Source organism: Sebastes fasciatus, chromosome 19 (assembly GCF_043250625.1).
Source record: "Sebastes fasciatus isolate fSebFas1 chromosome 19, fSebFas1.pri, whole genome shotgun sequence".
NCBI lineage: Eukaryota > Metazoa > Chordata > Actinopteri > Perciformes > Sebastidae > Sebastes > Sebastes fasciatus.
Window position 1 is genome coordinate 1,442,585 of NC_133813.1, and position 25,109 is coordinate 1,467,693.

Genomic DNA, 25,109 nt, shown 5'->3' on the forward strand with positions numbered 1-25,109 from the left:
GGAGACGGCCAAAAACCAAAATGATAATAATACGATAATGAAAAATTTGTTTTATCGCCATTAATTTCTTTAACTTGTGATTTTTTACTTTAATTCAACGTAAATGACAGTATTACTGATTTATACAGTTAATGATATTAGTTTTTTCATTGTAAAACATTGTATTATTGAGCAGGACTTTCTTCTGATCTTGTCATATACTCCACAGAAACTAACCTGTGTTATCTGATCAGCAAAAGAACATCAGAAACAACAGAGTAGGACACAGTCGATGACGGCCATCCTGCAAGGAATTACACAACTGTATGATGAGAAAGACAAAGAGATAAACAGGAAGGACTTACTGTCGGGATCAACTCAAACATTTAAGCAAACACAACAACAAAGAACCAGTTCATTACTGGAGGATTAAACCAGTTAACCCAGTATAGCTTCCACCACTGCAGGGTAGGAAACGCAGCCAAGTCCGTTATAGTCAGACTAAAGAAGCTTCTCATTTCCAGTGATGGAGGAAGTATTCACATCCTCTACTGCAGTAAAAGTACTAATACCACACTGTAAAAATACTCTGGTACAGTAAACGTCCTGCATTGGAAATGTTCCTTCAGTAAAGTACGTCAGTATCGTCAGTAAAATGTAGTTTAAGTATTAAGTAAGTTATAACTTATTAACTTAGATAGATAGATAGTAACTTTATTGATCCTGAGGGAAATTCAAATTTCCAGCATCACAGTTCCATAATGCAAACATGTGAGGAAAAAGGTACAAGTAAGTAATTCAGAGTATAACAAAATATACCAGATGTAAAAATAACAGGAGATGAAGAATATGAATATAGTGCAGGATAACAACTGAGATACGGGAAAGGCTAGAACTCTCTTTGTATACTTTTCCTACAGCTCCGTGTACACCACTTCAACATGTGCAGAAAGCCAGTAGCTGTTATTACACAACGCGTGTTTTGGTGGAGGAGGTTTATCGAGCTTACAGCCAATTTAGGATTCTCTGACTGAAACTTAATATTTCCCACAGAGTCCTGCACACACACACACACACACACACACACACACACACACACACACACACACACACACACACACACCTGTGAGGGCTGCACAGGTAACTCTACGTGAACTCCAGTCATGCATGCAGTGCTGAGCTACTGCACACACACACACACATGTAATGTAAATCCCTGAAGAGAAACAGCTGATGTGAGCTTCAGTGTGCGTGTTTCTTTAATAGAAAGCACTCAGATGCCCGGGCAGCCTCTTAAAGCAATTATTCTTGGAGAGAGTGTCTGTTTGCAGAACTCAGATCAGGTCCCTGCAGTAATCCCTTCATTTCCCTCTCGGCTGCTGCAACATGTGCCACACAGCTTGTTTCCTTAGCCTCTGTGACGAGGAAACCCAAACATCACCGAGGAGGGACACGGACAGATGATTATATTTTAACTTTGACGCATGTCGACAGTTGTCTGTCTGGTTTCTACATGCCAGTCCTGCTACTGGCATATAGTTCTAATAAATCCAGGTATTTCAACTTACCAAATGTGGCCCTGCAGGGACAAAATATATTAATATATAAAAATATAACAAAACATTTTACATAATAAGAAATAATAACTGATCTATCATTTTAATTTTTTAGTGCAACAAAAATAAAAATGTGGTAAAAAATAGTTGAAGAATCCCCCATTATTGCACCAATTATTAAAACCCAGTAATATTATTCTGTTTAGTATAATGTATTTTGTATTATATATTTGTATTATATTTTGATGCTAATACTTTTGTACTTTTACTAAGGTAGTTTAAGGTTTTGAATGCAGGACCTTTACTTGTATTTTTTTAAATTTTTGTATCTTGCACTGTTACGACTTTTACTGAAGTAAAACATCTGAATATTTCTGGTTATTGTTGTTTTGGTTCCACCCCACAAAATATATTAATATGAAAAATATAACAAAACATTTTATATAATAAGAAATAATAAGTGATCTGTCATTTAAATTTTTTAGTGCAACAAAAATAAAATTGTGTAAAAATAGTTGAAGAATCCCCCATTATGCACTAATATTAATCTGTTTATTATATTTTATACTATTATTTTGTACTTTTACTTAAGTAGGTTAAAGTTTTGAATGCAGGACTTTTACTGAAGTAAAACATCTGAATATTTCTGGTTGTTGTTGTTTTGGTTCCACCCACCAACAGTGCAACAAAAATAAAAATGTGGTAAAAATAGTTGAAGAATCCCCCATTATTGCACCAACTATTACAACCCAGTAATATTAATCTGTTTATTATATATATATATTTTGTATTATATATTTTGTGTTATATTTTGATGCTAATACTTTTGTGCTTTTACTTCGGTAGGTCAAGGTTTTGAATGCAGGACCTTTACTTGTATTTGTATTATTGTCTGTATATTGTATATTGTACTATGAGGACTTCTCCTGCAGTAAAACACGTGACTCTTTCTGTTTGTTGTTGTTTTGGTTCTGCTGCTTTAAATCAGCTGGTCGGTTGTGTCGCGGGATGATGACGTAGAGCTAGCTTCCCTGGTTACAGTTGTCAGTTAGTTTTGTTGTTTACATCAAATATTACAGATTAACTCCAGAAAGCGATCTTCAGCAGGTGAGAGGAGAACTGTGCTGTTGTTGGAGGTGTGAATGGGTCTTTAATCTTCTGAAAACGTGTTGTATTAGTTATCTAACTACCTGATTCATTGTGTTACTGGAGGAGAGGAACTGTACTTTACTTCAGTTAAAGTACTAAAACCTCTCTGTGGAAAGCTAAATACAGTTTCTATCATCACCAGAAGATTACAGACATTAAACAGAAAGTCTCTCAACTTATGAAACAACTGATCTAATATCAATAGATCAATAGAGACCTGATGATTGATGCTCAATGTGAGGATGTTCAGCTCGTCTCTGTTTTATATGGAGCTGCAAACTGCTGGAATGTAATAGAGTACTTTTAAGTACAAGTACTCTATTACAATACTGAGGTACTTATACTGGAGCATATCCATTTTAATCTGCTTTATACTTCTACTCCACCACATGTTAGAGGTACAACAGAGTATTATAGGGCCACATTGGGAAGTTAAAGAGAATAAAGTCTTAATGTTATGTTATTATATTAGTAATATAGTATAATAGTATAAGTAGTAATGTTACGTGTTATTTTAGAGGGGAAATCGTGTGAAAACGAGGAACGTGGAGCATCTTGTGAAGTTCAGAGTGGATCTTCATCACCGTGCAGCTTAGTGATGTTAAAACACTGGAATAGCCGTTTCAAGAGAGACAGACGCACTTCATGCTGCAAAGAACGGTGTCTCTACATTTAATAAATAACACTTTCCAGTATGAGTTGCTCCTGCATGTATTCAGTGGTGAAGCAGGTGTTGTTAGGATGCAGTTAAAGGTGGCCGGTCATCAGCATCCAGCTAACGGAGGCGTGAGTCTGTACTTTACTCCTAATGAGAGGCTGCGTATTACTGCATCACTGCTCTCACACACACGTGATGACATGCTGGCATGAAGCTGGACTAACCATGTTCACCTGAGCAAAACTACTGTTAAACAATTACATTACGATCCTTCTAGCATGCAGGTGGAAAGGAAAATATAAAATAAAATACAATAAAATACAATAAAATAAAATAAAATAAAATAAAATAAAATAAAATAAAATAAAATAAATAAAAATAAATATACATGTTCAGATTTTTCATTGCAATTCTGCAAATATATTTTACAGTATAAAAATAATAATAAAATGAATTATACAACAAACAAAAATGTAAGAAAAGGAAAAATATAATAATATAACAAAAATAAAATAAAATAAAATAATAAATAAAAATAAAATAAAAATAAAAAACATTCGGGGTCTGTTAAACAATTGGAATAAATTGAAATGTCTAAACAATTTAATAGTTTTAGACTTAAAGAACGAGCACAAATTAAATCATACACATTTATGAAACAAGCTTTAATTTAACCCTCTTTCACATGAATAATAAGCCTGTATTCAACTACCTACTCAATGAGAGGGATTTATGACCTACCCCAATCAAAACATTCTGTGAAACATAAATTAAATGTAATTTAATCAGCAGCGAACAACACGACATTTAGTCGGCACAAAATGAACGCAACAGATAAACATCGGCCGCCGCCGTCGGTGAATGTCTTCGTATTGCCGATCGCAGTACACGAGGCGAATATCGGCAGATAAATCAATGCATCCCTAATTTTTATGGAAAAAAACAAAACAGACATACCCATAGCTATGATTGGATAATTACTGTCAATTATATGAACAAAATGAATGAACAGGTGATGAATCATTTAGTGCCTCCACACCACCTTCCAGCTCTGTTAGCACAAATATGTTATATTTTAATTTGATATTTTATCCTTATATTTTAAAGGGGACATATCATACTTGTATTTTGTGTTTCTACTAGAACATGTTTACAAACCTTTATTTTCCTCATACTGTCTGCTTGTATATCCCTGTATCCACCCTCTGACTGAAACGCTCCGTTTTAGTGCATTTCAATGGAATTGCAACGGAATTGCGTTGCTAGGCAACAACTTGGGGTCCATGTTTACTTCCTGTCAGCTGATGTCACTCACATACACCGCAACAGGAAATGAACTGGGACCCATTTAGAATGTTTAAAACTTCGAATTGGTCTATATATATTGTATATTTGTGACATCACAAATGGAGAGAAATCCTGACGGCTTGTTTCAAAAGCTTAGTTTGTGAATACAGGCTGTGTGTGTTTCTCTGTGGATTTAAGCGTTTCGATGCTTTCACAGTATTTATATATTTATATACTTAAACCTGCTTTATAAAATAAAAGACATGAAAATGTCACTTTTTACAGAACGGGACCTTTAACGTCGGCACTATTCTCATTCTTCTACTTGCATTGTTTATGGCTTTATTCATATTTAACGAGCGCTGTGGGGGGGAGGCTGGGATCTGAGATGTTTATTGCCAGCGGCTGCTTCTTCTTAAGATAATAAACACTTGAATCTGGAGTCGAGCAGCTCTGAAAGCAGCGAACAACAGACCGGCCTTGTGTGGTTTCTGCTGTGGGGGGGCTCCATGGTTTCTCCTCTCCAAGCCTTATGGGGTCTCTGATGGTTTACAGATCCACTTTCCCTCCAGACCTCCAGCACGTCTTCTACTCCGTCTATAAAACAGCAGCTCGGCCTCCTGCAGACACGCAGCTCTCTTTTCTCCCGTCAGCGGCAGGACGGTCGCAGCCGACGGCGAGCGGAGGTAAATAGAACGTGTTGGCTGGTCGGCTGCGACGCGTGCCAGGAAACTGATGTAAGAACAGCTGGACTGACACACCTCCAGATGTCAGGCTGGTTCAGTGTGGTACTGATCAGGGTTCAATCTGAAGCTGGAGAAGCTCACAATGAGAAGACGGCATAAATCTAATTAGAAATGTCCAGATGAAGACTTGTTCCAGTTTATTAATGCAAGCAAACTTCAGATCAGTCAGATCTGCACTCTGATGTAGGGATGCACCGATACCACTTTATTTCAGACCGAGTACAAGTACTAACATTTGGGTACTCTCCGATACCGAGTACCGATACGAGTACTTCTCTGTGCCAAAAGAGCCTCGTTAACAGCCAGCTGGAGGGTGTGAGCGACACACGGCAGGCTGGGGAGTCCCGCATACGAGGCGGTGCGCCGCCACCGGCTCTAGGTCGGTTTGGAAAGGCTCGGGGCGAAGGTGGCTCACAGCCGCAGCTGTACAGCGCTCACCGCCCGGACCTCGCCGCACCACGGACAAAGGGCTCGCTGAGCCCTCTGTCCCCGCCGGGGAGGAGGGACGGGGCCCCCTGCTCCCGGTGCGACTGTCAAGAAAAAAAAGGCGGCAGGGGTCTGTGGCGGTGTCGGCAACCCACCAGACCCGCCTTCAAACACGGACCAAAGAGTCTAACGTCAGAGCGTGCAAGCAAAACCCCGTGGCGCAATGAAAGTGAGGGCCGGCGCGCCCTGGTTGAGGTGGGATCCCGGCCCTGCGGGGTCGGGCGCACCACGGTAAAGTGGTATCGGTGCCGTTGTATTGGAGCCGTTTTGCGAGTACGAGTACATGAGCGCAGTATCGGACCCGATACCCGATACTGGTTATTATTATCTTGTTGTAGGGCTGAAGCTAACGATTATTGTCTTGATTAATGGATTAGTTGTTTGGTCCATAAAACGGTGATAAATGTGGATCAGTGTGTCCTAAAGCTCAAGACGACGTCCTCAGATGTCTCAAAGATATTCAGTTTCCCGTCACAGAGAAGGAAAGAAACCAGGAAATATTCAGCTTTAAGAAGCCGGCGACGGCCGGAGGCTTTATGTTTATGGGCTGTCCGTCCGTCCGTCCGTCCGTCTGTCCCGTTCTCATGACAGCGTTATCTCAAGAACGCTCTGGAGGGAATTTCTTCAAATTCTTCAGAAGTCCACTTGAACTCAGAGATGAACTGATTAGATTGTGGTGGTCAAAGGTCAAAGGTCAAAGGTCAGGTATGTGTGTAACATGACCTCTGGGTTAGTGCTCTGACTTTGTGTTGTTGTTGTTGTCGTCTGTAGGGATGCACGTGTCGGTGCGCGAGGTCGTCGTCTCCTCGGAGCCCGACTCCTCCTACTTCCTGCGGGTGGACTGGAGGGGGCGGGGCTTAGCTTCAGGCTTCCAGCTGCTGCTGACTGACGGACAGGACGCCTGGAGAGGAGACGGTAAAGAAACAAAACACATCTCACCTCACAGCTTGTTGTCTCACATTTTAACATCTGACCTGACAGATTTATGCTCACCTGATACTACGACCTCACCTGATACTACGACCTCACCTGATACTACGACCTCACCTGTTACTACGACCTCACCTGATACTACGACCTCACCTGATACTACGACCTCACCTGATACTACGACCTCACCTGATACTACGACCTCACCTGATACTACGACCTCACCTGATACTACGACCTCACCTGATACTACGACCTCACCTGTTACTACGACCTCACCTGATACTACGACCTCACCTGATACTACGACCTCACCTGATACTACGACCTCACCTGATACTACGACCTCACCTGATACTACGACCTCACCTGATACTACGACCTCACCTGATACTACGACCTCACCTGATACTACGACCTCACCTGATACTACGACCTCACCTGTTCGACCACACACACACACACTCACACCTTCCTCACCTTCCTCTCCTCACCTGGGAGTGATTTTAGCGCGTCGTTGACCTTCGCGCTGCTCGGACAGCTTCACTCAGTGGAAGATTTATTGTTTCCACCTCCAGCAGTGTGACCTCTCTCACACAGAGCCGTCGATGTTCAACCTTTACTTCATTCTCAGATGAGTCTTATCAGTGTTTATCGGTATCGATACCTACTAGAACTCCATGCTCCTCCATCTTTATATTTATTTATTACCACTCATCTCTTCAACATCTCGTCATCCACGTTGCCTTAAACGTTGAGCCTGACAGCTGGAAACAGCAGCTGACTAATCTCCACTCAAGGTCCACTTACTTTCCCTAAAACTAGTGATGTCACTAGACGCGTTACTTCAGTACCAAGTCGATGCCAAGACTCTGACAACGTGACGCCACTCGGTTTTTCTACGGTACCACCGGTACTGTTGGAGTAACGGCGTCTAAAATCCAAATAACAGCGAGCAGTACTACAGTGTAGAAATACTCCAGTGAAAGTACTGCATTAGAAATCTTACTTACGTAAAATTACAAAAGTATCAGCGTCAAAATCTACTTTGAATAATATGTGTTCATCACTTTACTGTTGCAGCTGGTAAATGTGGAGCTCATCTGAATTACAGATGTTGATAAGAGTATTAAATACTTGACAAATCTCCCTTTAAGGTACATTTAGATCAGATAAAAAATGTGCAATTAATTTGCAATTAATCGTGATTAAATATTGAATTGATTAACAGCACTAAAAAGTAGTGATTCCACAGTGTAGAAATATTCTGTTACAAGTTAAAGTCCTGCATTCAAAATCGTACTTACGTAAAATTACAAAAGTATCAGCATCAAAATCTACTTAAAGTACCAAAAGTAAAAGTCCTCATTATGCAGAGTAATATATATTATTGTATTGTAATTATTGATGCATTAAGTTGTTCATCAGTTTCATGTTGCAGCTGGTAAAAGCTGGTTTATATCCTGCTGGGTATTAGTAGTTTGTGAATTTACCCTCATGAACAACAAAGTTTTATCTTAATCTATAATAATAAATCCAAATTTATTTGTTGGTTATATTTCATATTATTAATCTGAATCTAATTTCAGTTGTCAGATAAGTGTAGTTTCCCTGTGAGATGTCGTGGAGTAGAAGTAGTAGAAAATGGAAATACTCCAGTAAAGTACCTCAACATTATACCCGTTGTCTCGTTTAACCCAGACGTCAACACGCTGCTCTTATCTCTTTACATCTTCTTTAACGTTTCTGTACGTGACCTTCTAGTGAGCGAGGCCGCCGTGAGCGGTGAGGCGGCGGAGCTGGAGATGCAGACGGAGCGCTACGTCCAGGACCTCCAGCAGGCGCTGACCGAGACCGACGCCAACGGCGCCGTCACGTACGGCTTCGCCCTGACGCCGACGCCGCCCGACCGCGGCTCCACCGTCACTCTGGCGTACGAGAAGGTCCAGAAGGACATCTCTGTGAGTATCTCTCCGTTTAAAGAAGCGCTGGTTTGTTTTGACTCTGCAGCTTTATCAGTGAAACGCTGATAGTTGATGTTTGATGGGACGGGATTTAAATAATAAATAAATAAAACCAATAACCGATGCCAAAGAACAAACTCAAACCGTATAATATGTTAAATATATAACCTGAATGTGTGTCACTGGGAGTAGAGCAGCGTTGTTTAGCAACAGGCTGAATAATCTCTGTTCAGGGGTCAGTTGTGTGAACACATGATGGCGACAATAACACCTCGTTGCCGCGGTAACGGTGACAGAATGGAAATGTGAGTGTGTCTGTTGCAGCGAAAAGGAAACGAACGGATGCATCTGTTGTTCAGCTGGAAACAGAAGATTTACAGAAGTGTGCTGGGATGTGTCATCGGAGGGGGTTTCTGTTGCTCAACATATAAAAACGTGTTAAAGTGGTGACGTCATAATGAAAGGCTTCAGTCTGACGGCTGCTCCTTCTCCTCTAATCACAGACTCACACCTGTACAGGTGTTACCTGAGCGGTTAGCATACCTAACCTGTGTGTGTGTGTGTGTGTGTGAGGTGATGCATGTTGTCAGCATGTTCTCTGTAACTCTGCTGACTTCCAGCTCCAAGAAGAAGAAACATGTAGAGGCTAGGGCTGTCACAGTTAACGCGTTAATACCGCGTTTTAACGCCACTCATTTGTTTACCGCATTAACACAATCAATCTTTAGAAGATCTTCCTTTTGATCCCGTCTTCTGCCTTTTTTTTTTTTTTTTACATTTTAAATCTTTCTGCCATTTTTTTCGGACAGTTTTCAGATTTTAGTTTTTTTTAGGGGGGGTCATTTTTTTGGACTGTTTTTTTGACATTTTTGAAAAAAAATTGGCCCTTTTTTTGGACACTTTTCTGGCTTTTTTTCAGACTTTTCTTTTTTCTTTTTTTTTTTTACATTTTTCGGACATTAACAGGAATCCATCGGTACCAACCAGGTCAGACTAGCTGGTCATGAAGGAGGTTAAATAACGCTCCAAACTTACACTAAATGTTGGAGAGGAAAAACTGTCATGTCCATTTTCAAAGGGGTCCCTTGACCTCTGACCTCCAGATCAGTGAATGTAAATGGGTTCTCTGGGTACCCACGAGTCTCCCCTTTACAGACATGCCCACTTTATGATCATCACATGCACTTTGGGGCAAGTCTTCTTTTTTTTTTTTCGACATTTTTCTGATATTTTTTTAAAACCTTTTCTTTTTTCTTTTTTTTTACTTTCTTTTCTGACTTTTTTTGGACAAGAAAAAGTAAAACTGTTTGCATTAAAACAGATTCACTAACTGAAAATAAAAGCCATCGGAACAATTTTTCCAACATGAACTGAAACACAACATGAAAGTAAATATCACGAAGAATTCCAGATGACCTACTTTGAATAAAAAAATGACTTGTTTTCTGTTAATGTGAGCAGACTCATGGTTTCAGTCTGTGTTGCTGAATCAGAAGTGAACGTTGTACAGGAGCCATGAAGATGTTTGGAGAAAGTCTGTTGTCAAAGTGAAACCACGGGATCACTTTGACTTAATGACTAAAACTAAAGATGAATCAAAACAAAACTCAAGCTCATTTTCAGAAAATGAAACCTCTTTCCTCCTCTGTGACAGTAAACTGAATATCTTTGAGACATCTGCAGACGTCGTCTTGAGCTTTAGGAAACACGGATCCACAAGTTTCACCATTTTCTGACATTTTATAACCCAAACCACTACGGAGAACTGAGCGGTTCTGTTGGGACCATCCACAACTCTTGCTAATCGAAACCCAAATATAACCGTTCGGTAACACCTTATAATGTTGTATAACAGCGCTGCCTCTGTGTGTACAGATCTCACCACACTTTAATTCATAAATATATACAGCAGAATGAAAAACAAACTAAACACAGCGTGGTGTTTATTAAATTGAATAAGCTTTAATCTTTACATTACAGTGACACCAGTGCATCACTGTCCAGTTTCATTTAGCATCCTTCATCCTCCTGTTCTGTGGAGTTTGGACTCCCGAGGACGAGAGTTCAAACTTCTTTCACCATAAAACATGCCGGTTTATTAATGACTGTAACATTGGTCCTCTGTGGCGGTGGAGTTAGAAGAGGTGGAGCTGCTCTCTGAGGTTTCTCCCCCAAAAAAAGAGTCCAGCAGTTAATTAGTGTGAATCCGTGAGTCACAAACAGCTTTTGAAACAGCAGCGTCTCCATGACGACATGGGGAACCTTTGCCCACATCAACACGGTGCAGCCAGAACCTCACCGGTGTCTCTCACCAGTCAACAACATCAAGCTGCGACCGGTAGCTCCACCGCTAGTGTTCTCAGAGCAGTCAGGTGACATCAGAGCTTCACGCTGACTGAGTGAATACGACGAGGTGAAGCGTTCGCCAGACGAGCTCAGAAGAGGTATTTCCACTCGGAGCAGTATTTAACTCTGAGGTTATTTACTCAGTGTTTCTAAGAGGTGGTGAAGTAATAGCTGGCAAATATTAGACACTCGTAAAGAACCCGACGTGACGGAGAGAGATGTGAGAGAGCAGAAGAAGAGGTGATGATGAGGAGGAAATGAGACGTAAGCAGTCTCTTTATCTTCCCCTCAGCATGTTTCTGCAGACCACGGATACGTCAGAGGAAGTGACGCAGTATATCGAGCAACTGGTGGTGAAAGTTACGTTGTATAATAACGAGTTTAACAAATGAGAAAGTCCACAAAGTTCGGGAGGTCGGGGGGGTGGACGGGTCAAACAAACACAGGACTTTCACCCAGGAGACAGCGGTTTGTGTCTCATGTTGCCAACTCTTTTGCCATGAAAGCAGAGAGCATTAGCTCCAAAAGCTGCCAGGTGACGCTCATTTGCATATTGAATAAGTCAGTAAATATGTCGCTAGTCTCTTTTAAGAAAGGGAAGTCACTAAGAGGAACGAACAGTCGCTAAATCTAGCGACAACGTTGCCAAATTGGCAACACTGTTCGTGTCCCATATGAAGCCGCGCTTTTTACGTAACGTTGTTTTACGTAACGCTGTTTTACGTAACGCTGTTTTACGTAACGCTGTTTTACGTAACGCTGTTTTACGTAACGCTTTTACGTAACGCTGTTTTACGTAACGCTGTTTTACGTAACGCTGTTTTACGTAAAGCTGTTTTACGTAACGTTGTTTTACGTAACATTGTTTTACGTAACGTTGTTTTACGTAACGTTGTTTTACATAATGTTGTGTTGTTTTACGTAACGTTGTTTTGCGTACGTTGTTTTGCGTAACGTTGTTTTGCGTAACGATGTTTTACGTAACGTTGTTTTACGTAACGTTGTTTTACGTAACGTTGTTTTACGTAACGTTGTTTTACGTAACGTTGTTTTACGTAACGTTGTTTTACATAATGTTGTGTTGTTTTACGTAACGTTGTTTTGCGTACGTTGTTTTGCGTAACGATGTTTTACGTAACGTTGTTTTACGTAACGTTGTTTTACGTAACGTTGTTTTACGTAACGTTGTTTTACGTAACGTTGTTTTACGTAACGTTGTTTTACGATTGTTACATAAGAAAGTCCGCTGAGGGCGGCTGTTGTTTATTAAGAAACGCTGTTTTAAGAAACGCTTTTCGTAATGTTGTTTTACGCAGCATTTTTTTACGCAATGTTTTTTTATGCAATGTTGTAAGTTGTTTTCGCAAAGTTGTTTTTACGCTTGTTATGTAATATTACATAAGAAAGTCCCCTAAGGGTGGTTGTTGTTTATTTACAGTGTAATGGTTGTTACGTTACATATATATATATATATATATATATATATATATATATATATATATATATATATATATATATATATATGGTTCTGAAACGTGGACATTCAGCGTTTCCTGTGGTTTGCAGAAACGTACAATCCCATCATATTTTCTGTTGTTCTGTCAGCAGACGTCTACCGGTCGTCTCTCTCTTGTTATCCAGTCACACAGTTTCAGCCCGTAAAGGTCAGTTATTTAGAGAGAGGTCAGCGGTGATAGTCGCCGTTCTGACTCTTATCTGTTGGAGAGAAATCTTTGTTTCCCAGGAGGCGGCGGTCCTTCTGTGACTAGTACTACTAATAATAATATACAACAGCTGTAGTGACTCTGTTAAAAGCCTGTGAATAAAGAAGCTGGTACCATCACATGTTCCTCCGATGCTCCTCCGATGTTCCTCCGATGTTCCTCCGATGTTCCTCTGATGTTCCTCCGATGTTCTGATGTTTCAGTGTTGTCTGATTTCTTTTCTTCGCCTTCTTCCAGTTCCGGTTGGGTTCTGTTTTGCTGAAGGCCGTCCCGGAGCCGGCGGAGGCCGTGAGGGAGTTACTGATCCACAGCCTGCAGAGAGGGAACACTCTGGAGAACCAGAACCAGAACCTGGAGGAGGAGAACCGACGACTGAGACGAGAACATCAACGCATCACTACAGAGTAAACACACAACACACAACACAGTATCATCAACCCTCTGTAATAGTCTGGGGATAAATGAGGTTAGATGGATGAAGTGTGACCTCCAGATATTCATGCTTGTGTGTTGTTGTTTATTGAAGACTGAAGCGTTACTCTGGAGGTAAAGAAGCTCTGGAGGCGGAGCTCTACTCTCGCTTTGTTTTGGTCCTGAATGAGAAGAAAGCAAAGATCCGCAGTCTACAGGAAGCTGTCACACACCTGCAGGAAACCAGGTAAACTGAAGCCTTCTACACGTATTCACCCTGAGAACCTCCTTTACCCTGAGAACCTCCTTTACACTGAGAACCTCCTTTACACTGAGAACCTCCTTTACACTGAGAACCTCCTTTACACTGAGAACCTCCTTTACACTGAGAACCTCCTCTACACTGAGAACCTCCTTCACCCTGAGAACCTCCTCTACACTGAGAACCTCCTTTACCCTGAGAACCTCCTTCACCCTGAGAACCTCCTTTACACTGAGAACCTCCTTTACACTGAGAATCTCCTCTACCCTGAGAACCTCCTTTACACTGAGAACCTCCTTTACACTGAGAACCTCCTTTACACTGAGAACCTCCTTTACACTGAGAACCTCCTTTACACTGAGAACCTCCTTTACACTGAGAACCTCCTTTACACTGAGAACCTCCTTTACACTGAGAACCTCCTCTACACTGAGAACCTCCTTCACCCTGAGAACCTCCTTTACACTGAGAACCTCCTTTACACTGAGAACCTCCTTTACACTGAGAACCTCCTTTACACTGAGAACCTCCTTTACACTGAGAACCTCCTCTACACTGAGAACCTCCTTCACCCTGAGAACCTCCTTTACACTGAGAACCTCCTTTACACTGAGAACCTCCTTTACACTGAGAACCTCCTTTACACTGAGAACCTCCTTTACACTGAGAACCTCCTCTACCCTGAGAACCTCCTTTACACTGAGAACCTCCTTTACACTGAGAACCTCCTCTACCCTGAGAACCTCCTTTACACTGAGAACCTCCTTTACACTGAGAACCTCCTTCACCCTGAGAACCTCCTTTACACTGAGAACCTCCTCTACCCTGAGAACCTCCTTTACACTGAGAACCTCCTTTACACTGAGAACCTCCTTTACACTGAGAACCTCCTCTACCCTGAGAACCTCCTTTACACTGAGAACCTCCTTTACACTGAGAACCTCCTCTACCCTGAGAACCTCCTTCACCCTGAGAACCTCCTTTACACTGAGAACCTCCTCTACCCTGAGAACCTCCTTTACACTGAGAACCTCCTTTACACTGAGAACCTCCTTTACACTGAGAACCTCCTTTACACTGAGAACCTCCTCTACACTGAGAACCTCCTTTACACTGAGAACCTCCTCTACACTGAGAACCTCCTCTACACTGAGCTGGACTGAGCTTTTATTAATGCTCATCTATTGTATTTTGCACATGAAGTCCTAAAAATATGATATTCAAGAATATTTTAGTCTTAATGAATTTTGTAAATGTATCACTTTTTACTACCCCCCTCCTCTGGCTCCATAATTATCGTTTTTGACCTACAATGACCCTATTACGCCGTCGTATGAATCGATCCTACACTTCTTTCAGTGCTTTTATTTACACTGATACTTGAAACACTTTGACTGACGTCCTCTCCGTTGGTGCGTCACTGTCACTGTAACTCAACACAACGTCTCACAAACAAAGAACTAACATTTAAAAAAAATAACTTCACACAGTTTCAAACAAGAGAAATCGTTTCATCTGCACATTTTCAACACATGTAAAGTTTTCTAGTTGCTCAACAAGTTGCTCAACACTCTGACGCCTGTTCCTGATTACTGTCTCTGATTCATCTCTCTTATTGTGAAAGTCCTGTGATAGTTTAGTAGTCTTTGTATTGATTTAATATGAAGGAGTTATGGTGATTTATAGACTGCTGTGTTGACTATAAATGAATCTGTTGTAGTTCTGAGGAACAGAAGAAGAAGAAGAAGAAGGAGGATTCAGTAAAATCGGACCGGACAGCAGATCAGGAGGAGGATGACTATGGAGGAAGTACTGATGAAGAGCCAGAGGAAGTGCAGTCGGCTGCAGCCTCCTCTTCATCCACCCGAGGTAAGATCTCTATCGGTGAAGCCTCGTAGACTCTAAACGCCGTCTGACCTCCTTTAACTCTTAAATGTGAATCATCAAACCAACGACTTCCTCTGTTTCCAACAGAAACGTCTTTTCATTCATCTTCTGGTTGTTACTGGAGAAACTAAACAGAAGCATCAGTCGTCGTTTGACGTTCAGTTTGAGGTCACGACACCTGATTCATCACCTGATCTGGTTGTCAGATAGACAGAACCCATTTACATTCACATATCTGGAGGTCAGAGGTCAAGGGACCCCTTTGAAAACGACCATGACAGTTTTTCCTTGACATAATTTAGCTTAAGTTTGGAGCGTTATTTAACCTCCTTCATGACCAGCTAGTATAACATGGTTGGTACCGATGGATTCATCAGGCTTTATAGTTTCATATGATACCAGTATCTTCAGTCTAGCTTTAAAACTGAATCCGCTACGACCTCCGGAAGATTGAATAGCGGCTGAGCTCGTCAGATTTTTAAGAGGGTTATTAAAATCACACGTTGCGTTAAATAAATTAGTGGCGTTAAAACTAATTTGCGTTAACTTTAACAGCTCTAATTTGAAGCAATATCTGTTCATTTATTCATTATTAAAATATGATTCATGTTTGTTATGTGTGAGATGTTTTATTTATTGAGTTTTACAAACACGGCCGTTCATAATTAAAAGAATATGTGACTTTAATGGAGACGAATGGACGCAGATGGTTTGATATAAACTGTGTCGTAAAGCCTCATAATTAAAAAACTATGGCGTACACATACATTAATGTTCCATGACTTCTTACTGGGTGGGACCTTTAACACTTCCTGTTTGACATCAACAGTCGGTCTCTATACATACGACACTAAACGACGCCGTAAACACACACAAAGTGAAACCTCTCGTTTCCTTAAAGCTCGCTTCCTTCTATCTTTTGGCGCCGAGCGGCCGTCTGAGTCACCGTCATGGCAACAGGAACAACACTTTCCCTCATCACACGGAGGACGGGGACACCTACGCCGCCAAAATAAAAGCCCTGACGTATCAAACAAACCTGGCTGCGGTCGATTCATGTGTGAGAAAGTGGAAAAATCAGGGCTGAGATGAGGGCAGAAAAGTCCCCTCTCTCTCTTACACAGCTGCATGATGGGTAACGTATGTTGTAACACACACCTCCGCTCCGTACCCCCCCCCACCCCGACCTCCTGCTGGTGGCACATTAATCACATGCAGCCCGTCTGGGAGGCTCCAGGTTGATGAAGTGGAACGTCAACGTTACGGAGCTGCTGGTGTTTAAAGGCGTTTTGGGACGTCGGCCTCACGGAGGCCCCGCGACTTCGCCGTTACATAACTCCTCGGTGATGTCATGGTTATTTCTTCTGGGCTTGAAAAACACACTCGGCCGCCATGACAACAGCTCCCAGAAAATACCACGGTCATATTCTACCAACTTTTAATGTGAAAATACTCCACGAGGTGTTGTGACGCACGTCTAGTCGTGATGTCACAGCAGGTGTTTCCCATCAGAACCACCATGTTCTGTGATATAATGTTGACCTCCAGGTTCTAATGTACGTCCTGTAGATGATCCACTAACGTCACGTCTTTATGAAGACGGTATAACGGAGACGAGGTGGGGAATGATAACTAATGTTCCTGGAAAAGTTCCCTTTTAAGGACTTGTGACACGGTGCTGGACGGCGTTCGTTTATACTTTAACCTGATGTCACAGATTAGCAGCACTTTAACCACAGAAGAAGAACTCATCAGTGAGGAGAGCTGCTGGGATTCAGTTCTTTAAACCGCCGGTGTTGGAAAAACTCAAAACATCCTTTTAAAGGCAACAAATGACGAGGACGAGAACAACAGCTGTCAAAGCTGATATTGGATATTAACGCCTTTACAATTTAAGCATACAAATTACGGAGCTGGGGGTAATAATTTACAATTAAAAAAGCGTCTGAAAAATGTCAGAAAAAAGTCAGAAAAATTTCCCCAAAAATTCCTGTTATTTGACCTCCTTCATGATAAGCTAGTATGACATGGTTGGTACCGATGGATTCATCAGGTTTTATAGTAAAAAAAAAAAAAAATGTCCCAAAAAAGTCAGAAAAATGTCCGAAAAAAAAAAAAATGTAAAAAAATGTCCGAAAAAAAATATCTGAAAAATATCCGAAAAAAAGTCAGAAAAATGTCAGGAAAAAAAAGAATATCTGAATATTGTCCGAAAAAAAATCTGAAAATAAATCAGAAAAAAGTCAGAAAAATGTCCGAAAAAAAAAAAAATCAGAAAAATGTCCAAAAAAGAAGTCAGAAAAAAAAGTCAGAAACAAAATCTGAAAAAAGTCAGAAAAATGTCAGAAAAAACAAATATCTGAAAAATGTCCAAAAAAAAAGTCAGAAAAATGTCCGAAAAAAAAAACATCTGAAAAATGTCAGGAAAAAAAATCTGAAAATAAATCAGAAAAATGTCAGAAAAAAAAAAAATATCTGAATATTGTCCGAAAAAAAATCTGAAAATAAATCAGAAAAAAGTCAGAAAAATGTCCTAAAAAAAAAAAATCTGAAAAATGTCAGAAAAAAAAAATATCTGAAAAATGTCAGAAAAAAAAATCTAAAACAAAATCTGAAAAAAGTCAGAAAAATGTCCGAAAAAACAAATATCTGAAAAATGTCAGAAAATAATGTCAGAAAAATGTCAGAAAAAAAAAGTCTGAAAAATTTCCGAAAAAAAAAAAAGGTCAGAAAAATGTCTGAAAAAATGTCCAAAGAAAGTCCTATCATACTAGCTTGTCGAGAAGGAGGTTTCATCAGGTTCTATAGTTTCAGATGAGCTGTAGAGTTGGTGGTCTTTGGGTTTGTTACTACAAGCGTTACCTTTCATACTACACATTTGGTTAATATAGCTGCAGCTTTACCTTCATCGTCATCATCGGACCAAACAAAGAAAACCATGAAAGGGATGAAGAGGAGAGCTGACACCTGTCCTCTGTGTCATGGTTTAGAGAGTCTCTGAGTTTAACAGACATCTTTTACAGACTGCTTCACAGTCACAGACCTGAGTCCGTCATACTCGCCAACCTGGAGACCTCAAAGATAGGGAGGGTTTCAACACCATAACGGGGGTCTGGTGGAGTTTCTTTGTTTCCTGTACTCTGGTGACTTTAAAAGAGTAAAAAAAAAAAAAAAAGAATAAGTTCACTGCAACAGCGTTTTTACGTTAAGTGTGAATCTCTGGCATAAATTAATATTTTTTGCTGCTTGAGTATTTCTTTCTCTTAGTTGTCTCCTCTCTCACTCACTGAAGGTCCTTTCAGACACAATGTGACACCACTGACCTCTGAAACACAATATTTCTACCGGCTAGCGCCGCGCCACGACAGCTTTTTGCTGCCTTGAGCAAAGCCCAACTTTGGGCGCTGCACGCTGGGATGAGTGGTTGCGAGCAGCTCTCTTCCATCGTGAAACGACAGTTGGTGTATCTGTATTGTCATCCGGGTGGAAACAGTAGCTGTTCTAAACACTGTACAGAGCCAGGGACAGGTTGAGATCAGGAAAAGGAAAACAAAGGTGTTAAATTAGTCATTAATCAGGAGAATCGTGGAGGAAACCGAGAGGGTTGGCGTCAGTATGGAGTCGGTATATTGATGTAAACCAGGGAGGACGATGTGGAAACCAAATATATCAGCAGTGATTCATTTAAGAGAAGTGTAGTTTTGAGGATGTTATCTCCGTCGTCGTCGTCCTGCTGCTCTTTGATCCCTGGAGGAGGAGATCTGAGCCTTCTGCCTCTCTGTTGTTCCATAAACTCGTTCCGGTGTCGTCACGCCAAGAGAGGTGGTGACAGCAGAGTCCGACGCCGGCCGCCGTCTCAGGCAGATCTGAGATAATGCAAGTAGAACTCTGTGACGGTTTTAGTGGAATTAAAACATACTTATACTATTTGATCTGGTGTTCTCCTCAGGACGCTCTACTGCGAGCCCATTGGACGACAGCCTGAAGGACATCACGGACGTGGCCCCGTCTCGCAAGCGGCGCTTTCGTCACCTCGGGGCCCCGGAGCCTCAGAGCTTGCAGAGAAAGAGGTACGTGACTCCACCGCGTCGCAGCCGCGACACACGGAACGCCTTTTACGGATGTTTTCTGCAACTACGGTCAATCTGAAAAGAATCAACCTCTTCATTTGAATTTTAACCATCAAAGTTCCCAAAATGAGATCTAGTGGTTCAGATTTTAATCTGTAACATGTTTATCTTTTATGGGTTTTATCACTAAATGATGTCACCGCAACAATTACATTTATAAATTTTCCTTTTTTAATTTCTATACTATTTTTATGACATTTAAAGTTCTGACTTTATTCTCGTAAAATTACGAGTTTTTCCCCCCAACGTGGCCCTAATACTCCGTCTTATTTACATGATTAGAAAACAAAATAACTAATGTTAATATGGTGTAAAGTAAAATGTATATAAAATTATTCCATCTGAAATAAAGTCATATTATAACTGAATCAGCTCATGTTACGTACAGTATCTCCCCGTTGTGGGACATGAAGGAAAGTGATGTTTGGACTCATAAAATGTTTAATACATTTTATTAAATCACATTATCTTTTTATGCCAACATGGGTAGTAACACTGTGTGTATATATTTATCAATCGTTGCTCTGCAGATTTTAACATAATACCAGAACACGTCATCGCTGCAGAGACACCGTTAAACGTGTCCCAGTTGGTTCTGACAGTGAGTGAAGAGGAGTAGTCGTGGTTTCAGTCAGCGTCTATCTACGAGACGTTTACTGCCTCTGCAGCTCGTAAACTCTTCATACACATTTGTTCATTTGTCCGCCGGGTGTGACACCTCCAACCAGAAATAGGACACACATTTAATAACTTTCTTTATTGTTGCAATAAGAGATTAAAATACACCTCCCTTCTTTATGGAAGAACCAAAATATAAAAGATGTTTATTATTCTGTGTTGTCATCTTTCCTTTGGCTTCACCTCCTCCTCCTCCTCCTCCTCCTCCTCCTCCTCCTCCTCCTCCTCCTCCTCCTCCTCCTCCTCCTCTTCCTCTCTGGGAAAATCAAACATCATAAAAGCTCCCTGTCACAGATCTTCTTCATCTTCAGTAATTGCAGCCGATCTGCAGCGTTCACATAGTTGAAGGTTTGACCTCTAAATTGCCGTTGAGCTGAACACACAAGACTCATTGAAGTGATGGACTGCAACGCGACCGCTGACGTAAACATGAGGAGGAATGTGAGGAGCAACGTGTGATCTTCACAGGAGATACAGGCACACAAACATCTGAGGTGGATTTCCTCAATGAAACTACCATGAAATCTGAATTTAAAACCTTTTTTCCTCAATGAACACGTGACAAAAGAGGAATCAAAAGTCATCTTTGAAAACAAAAAGTTCTTTGTCACTAAATATAAACTAAACGATGTGAAAGACGGACGAAGAGACAAATATTTTAATTTTAAACTAACTTAAACAAAGCAAACTTTATTACACGGCTGCGTACTAAACAAATCAATAATTTGACACAAAATATTGATTTAAAAAAATTATTTTATTGATATAAAAATGATTTGATTGCTTCCGCTAGTAAAAAATAGTCTGTTCAGCGCGATGGTTTGAACTGAGTCCATAGCAACGTAACTCTAGATTAAGATTAGCTTACTCGTTAGCTTCACTTTAAACTGAACATTTCCATCGGTGGTGAAGTGAGACGAGGTGAACGGGACGTCTCTGGGAATATTAATGTTGACGTCTCTGTCCTCATTCATCTCTACGTGTCCTTCGTGTCGGATAAGATGCATAAAATGACATCTGATTGTGGTTTTTCTGCCTATTTTATTCTCGATTAACCGGTTAATTTAACGCTGCCGTAGCCGGTACTTTACTCCGTTTAGTATTTACTTCAGGTCTGTTTCTATTTCTCTGTCGTCCAGCTCTTTGTGTCTTTTAACCATCTAACACACGTGCGAGTCAGAGGGTGCAAGCAAAATCTTGTGGCACAATGAAAGTGAGGGCCGGTGCACGCCGGCTGAAATGGGCCCCCTCACCACCGGCCCGTCTCGCTCGCCAGCATGAGCGTGTGCGATAGGATCTGAAAGATGCTGACGAGAGGTTAACGTCACGCTGTCGCACAGCGAATTGGTGACGTATCGGTGAGCACAATATCGCATCTGATACCCGATACCGGTATCGGTATCGGTGCATCCCTATTTACCGGACTTCTTCTGCACGTTGATATGATCTATGTCTATGATCAGAGCGTCCATAGCAACAGTCTGCTATAAAGAAATAACAGACCGTAGAACGCCCAGTTGACCAATCAGAATCGAGTACTCAACACAGCCGATGATGAATAAAACACCCCACCCAAAAATATCTGTTCTTCTTCTCCTGCTGTTTGACTCGTAGCACCGACAGGCAGCGTCTTGCATCTCAGCAATGTTTTTTCTCTGACGGCAATCGTAGTAATGTTTTTTTGAAGAAAGAAAATAACTAGTTTATGGATTAAATTCATGCGAAATTTAACAAGAAATGGCATCAAAACACGAGTTATTACGAGTTATTGAGAGACACAAACAATAAATAAATAAAGTTGATCTGGTCTCCATGATGCAGTGAAGCGTCAACCAAACGAACAGTTTCACCTGTTCGTTTTCCTACGAATGTCCAGCAACACGTGTCAATTTCGGCTCATTGCGTACATACAGTCTTTTCAAAATAAACTTCCGTCTTCACAGGAAACAACTTCCTTTGGATTAGGTTATAAAACTACTTAGTTAGGTTTAGGAAAAGATGGTGGTTTGGCTTAAAATAACTATGGATATGGTGTGATGTTGTGTGAGTACAGAAGTTACGGGAGAAATAAGTCAACGCTTCAGTTTTCTATCCACCAAAAGGGGGCGTGGCCTCGGATTTTTGCGAAGTACCCGTACGTGCCGGTCTGATGTATCGCTTTAGAAATGTCTCTGGATGAAACGTACCACGTCATGGATCTCATTTTCTCATCGTCCTCCAGCTCTGGCAGTCCTTAACGTTGTGTTTTATATCGTAAAATTAGTAAAGGTGCACAAGTAAAAACCTGAGTGCTGCTTGTTGCTTCAGAACTTCAGGCGGATACAGAGCAAATGAAAATGACCTGATGACCTCAGAGTCCTGATTGCAGCAGGAAGTGAATGCCTGGTCGTGGGAGGCGGACTGTCGGTCACACTTGTATACGTGACATGTGATGCTGCGGAGCTCAGTGTGACCTTGTCCCAGTGTCCGAGCTCCTGTAGCAGCAGTTTCAACCTCCTGTTCGGTCCCAACGAGGACGCCCAGCTGTCCACCTTCAGGGCGTTGACATTCCTCCGAGAGGGAATATCACATTCAGCTCTCATACAGTTTTTATTGGTGCTAAAAGAGCAGCGTGGTCTTTCTGCTGCTGCTCTCTTTCTATCGGTTTTATCTCTTTAAGCGCTCCAACACATGCTGCTGCTGCTGCCTTGGCTTCAGGCAGAGCAGCTGGTGATGAGTTAAAAGACCTTTTCCACTGCGGACTTTATGTGGAGACGCAGCTCCTCTAATGAGAGTGTGGAAAACATCAGGAGGCTGCGTCAGGTCCCGTGTTGTCATGTTGTTTCTCACTACTAGTGGTCGTCCATGTGACAGATAGATATCTGAACACCTAGATACCACCAGAGTCCAGTGAGAAAATGAACCGAGCCTTTGATTATGTTGGATATCGGTGAATGCCGTCATTCTCAGGTCTGAAGGGGATTTCTAAGGGAGGTCTCAGGACACGAACCGAGGAGCCAAAGTCAGTCAAAGAAACAATTATGCAACTTTTAGTCTTTTCTCTGCTTCTCTTTCTTCTCTGTATCTACACTCGGAGCTCTGAAGCCTCACAATACCAGCGCTTTTATTCCCGTATCTCCCGTTTGCCAGTTTTCTTTTTTGGATGCGGACGTTTTAGAAAATATTTCCAAAGACGCGTCTCAATCTGAGCTTGTTTCTAACAGAGAGGGAATCAACCGAGTGCCAGCCACTGTAAGCTGTGCCACATGCAGATGGCCGTAAGCGGTGCCATCCATCCCCAGCTGCTGTCAGTAGGTTGGTATCGGTGGCCCGTTACGGGGGGGGGCGGTTATTACCAGCTCTGACTGCTGCAGTGAGCTGATGAGCAGCTGTGGTTGGCTGGATGTTTGATCGCTGCCTCCCTCTGAGCTGGCAGACGGCGGCAGCAGAAGAGAGGTCTTTGTCTGGGGAGGTGGATGTTAACGTGGGGGGGGTTCAGGGCTGCTGGCAGCGCTACACCACCACTATTGTTTTCTCCTTTTCCATCACTGCTCAACCCAGTCACCTTCCCTCTGTTAACCTCCATGTTCCCCTCGTCCTCAGAGAGACGATTAGAGGAATTGCTCAACATTTTGGGAAACAAGCTCGGGATGCACCGATTGCAGAATTCTGGGCCGATACCGATGTTTATTTAGTTGGTTTTCACTGTTATTTATTTATTCCCCTTTTGTGCCATAGAAACAAAGACCTTGGAGTCATTCAGCATTTCATTACACTGTCGTTTTGCCCGTCGCCATCTTGGTTCTTGGCCGTCGCCATCTTGGTTCTTGGCCGTCGCCATCTTGGTTTTTGGCCGTCTCCATCTTGGTTTTTGGCTTTCGCCATCTTGGTTCTTGGCCGTCGCCATCTTGGTTTTTGGCCTTTGCCATCTTGGCGTCAGGTCGTCATTAGTTGTTTTCCATGAAGATAGAAGTTCATCATGAAAAGACCGGAGTGGAAACTGGAAAGTGCATCACATGTTGCGCGACATTTTGTAGGAAAACTGCCGAAAATTCAAAAACAAATCTTGAAATATTGCAAAAACGATTTTCCCTCTTGGCGTAGCTGGAAACGATGGTGTAATGATAAAAGCAAAATGCGACAAAGTGCAATGGAAACAGATTTAGCGAATGAATGATGACGTTCATGAAGCTCCGCTGAAGAGACGAAAAACAACTGTAACCTCCACCTTCACCTTTTGAGATTCGACTGGCGCTCTTTTAACTACATCATCTTGCACCCTCTTCTTCAACAGTGGTGTACTGAATATATTATATTATTATTACATATAATCTCCGTGAATCAACTCCCAATAATCAAATAACGGTAGTGGATGGATTCAAACATTCATTTGCATTTTCTTTTTACTGATTTTCTCGACATTCGGCTAAAATGTGCGATACACGTGGATGGAAACCCACAAAAACAAAACAACCGAAATTCGCCAAATTAGTGAGCTTTAGAGGTAGATGTATTTAATGCTAAGCTAAGCTAGCCCTATCCTCTGTACATAAAGACATGAGATTGATGGTCATCTCACTCTCAGAAGCTGAACTGTTCCTCTTTCTGTTCCTTCCTTAGAGAAGTAATTGTTAAGCAGCTGCTGGTTGATGCTGAAATCCTGGTTGTGACTCATGGTAGTTCCTGCTAACATGTCCTTGAGTTATAAGTGTTTGTGTACTCAAAGGACGGATTTCCCATGAACAAGAAACTTACAGTGAAACTCTGTCTCTCTCTCCTCCAGTCACGGACCGGTTCTGTAAACTATCAAACATCGCTCCTAGCCATCACCGATAATCACTACAAGACATGGCAGCGCTACAGCTCTACTGTGTGTTAGACTTTATAGTCTGTTGTTTGAGCTGTGTCCTCCAGCAGGATCCAACTCAGCTGTAAAA

General features: G+C 41.5%; 1 protein-coding gene across 1 annotated transcript in view; it reads left to right on the forward strand.

Moving 5' to 3' along the window:
- The first annotated feature begins 2,494 nt into the window (after positions 1-2,494).
- xrcc4 (X-ray repair complementing defective repair in Chinese hamster cells 4) overlaps positions 2,495-25,109 on the forward strand; it is a 28,092-nt gene continuing 5,477 nt past the window's right edge. The window contains exons 1-7 of the mRNA XM_074617001.1: positions 2,495-2,642; positions 6,633-6,776; positions 8,556-8,752; positions 13,063-13,229; positions 13,352-13,483; positions 15,219-15,367; positions 19,335-19,455. Coding sequence (XP_074473102.1) covers positions 6,635-6,776; positions 8,556-8,752; positions 13,063-13,229; positions 13,352-13,483; positions 15,219-15,367; positions 19,335-19,455 — 908 coding nt within the window. The 5' untranslated portion in view covers positions 2,495-2,642; positions 6,633-6,634. The remainder of the gene's footprint in view (positions 2,643-6,632; positions 6,777-8,555; positions 8,753-13,062; positions 13,230-13,351; positions 13,484-15,218; positions 15,368-19,334; positions 19,456-25,109) is intronic.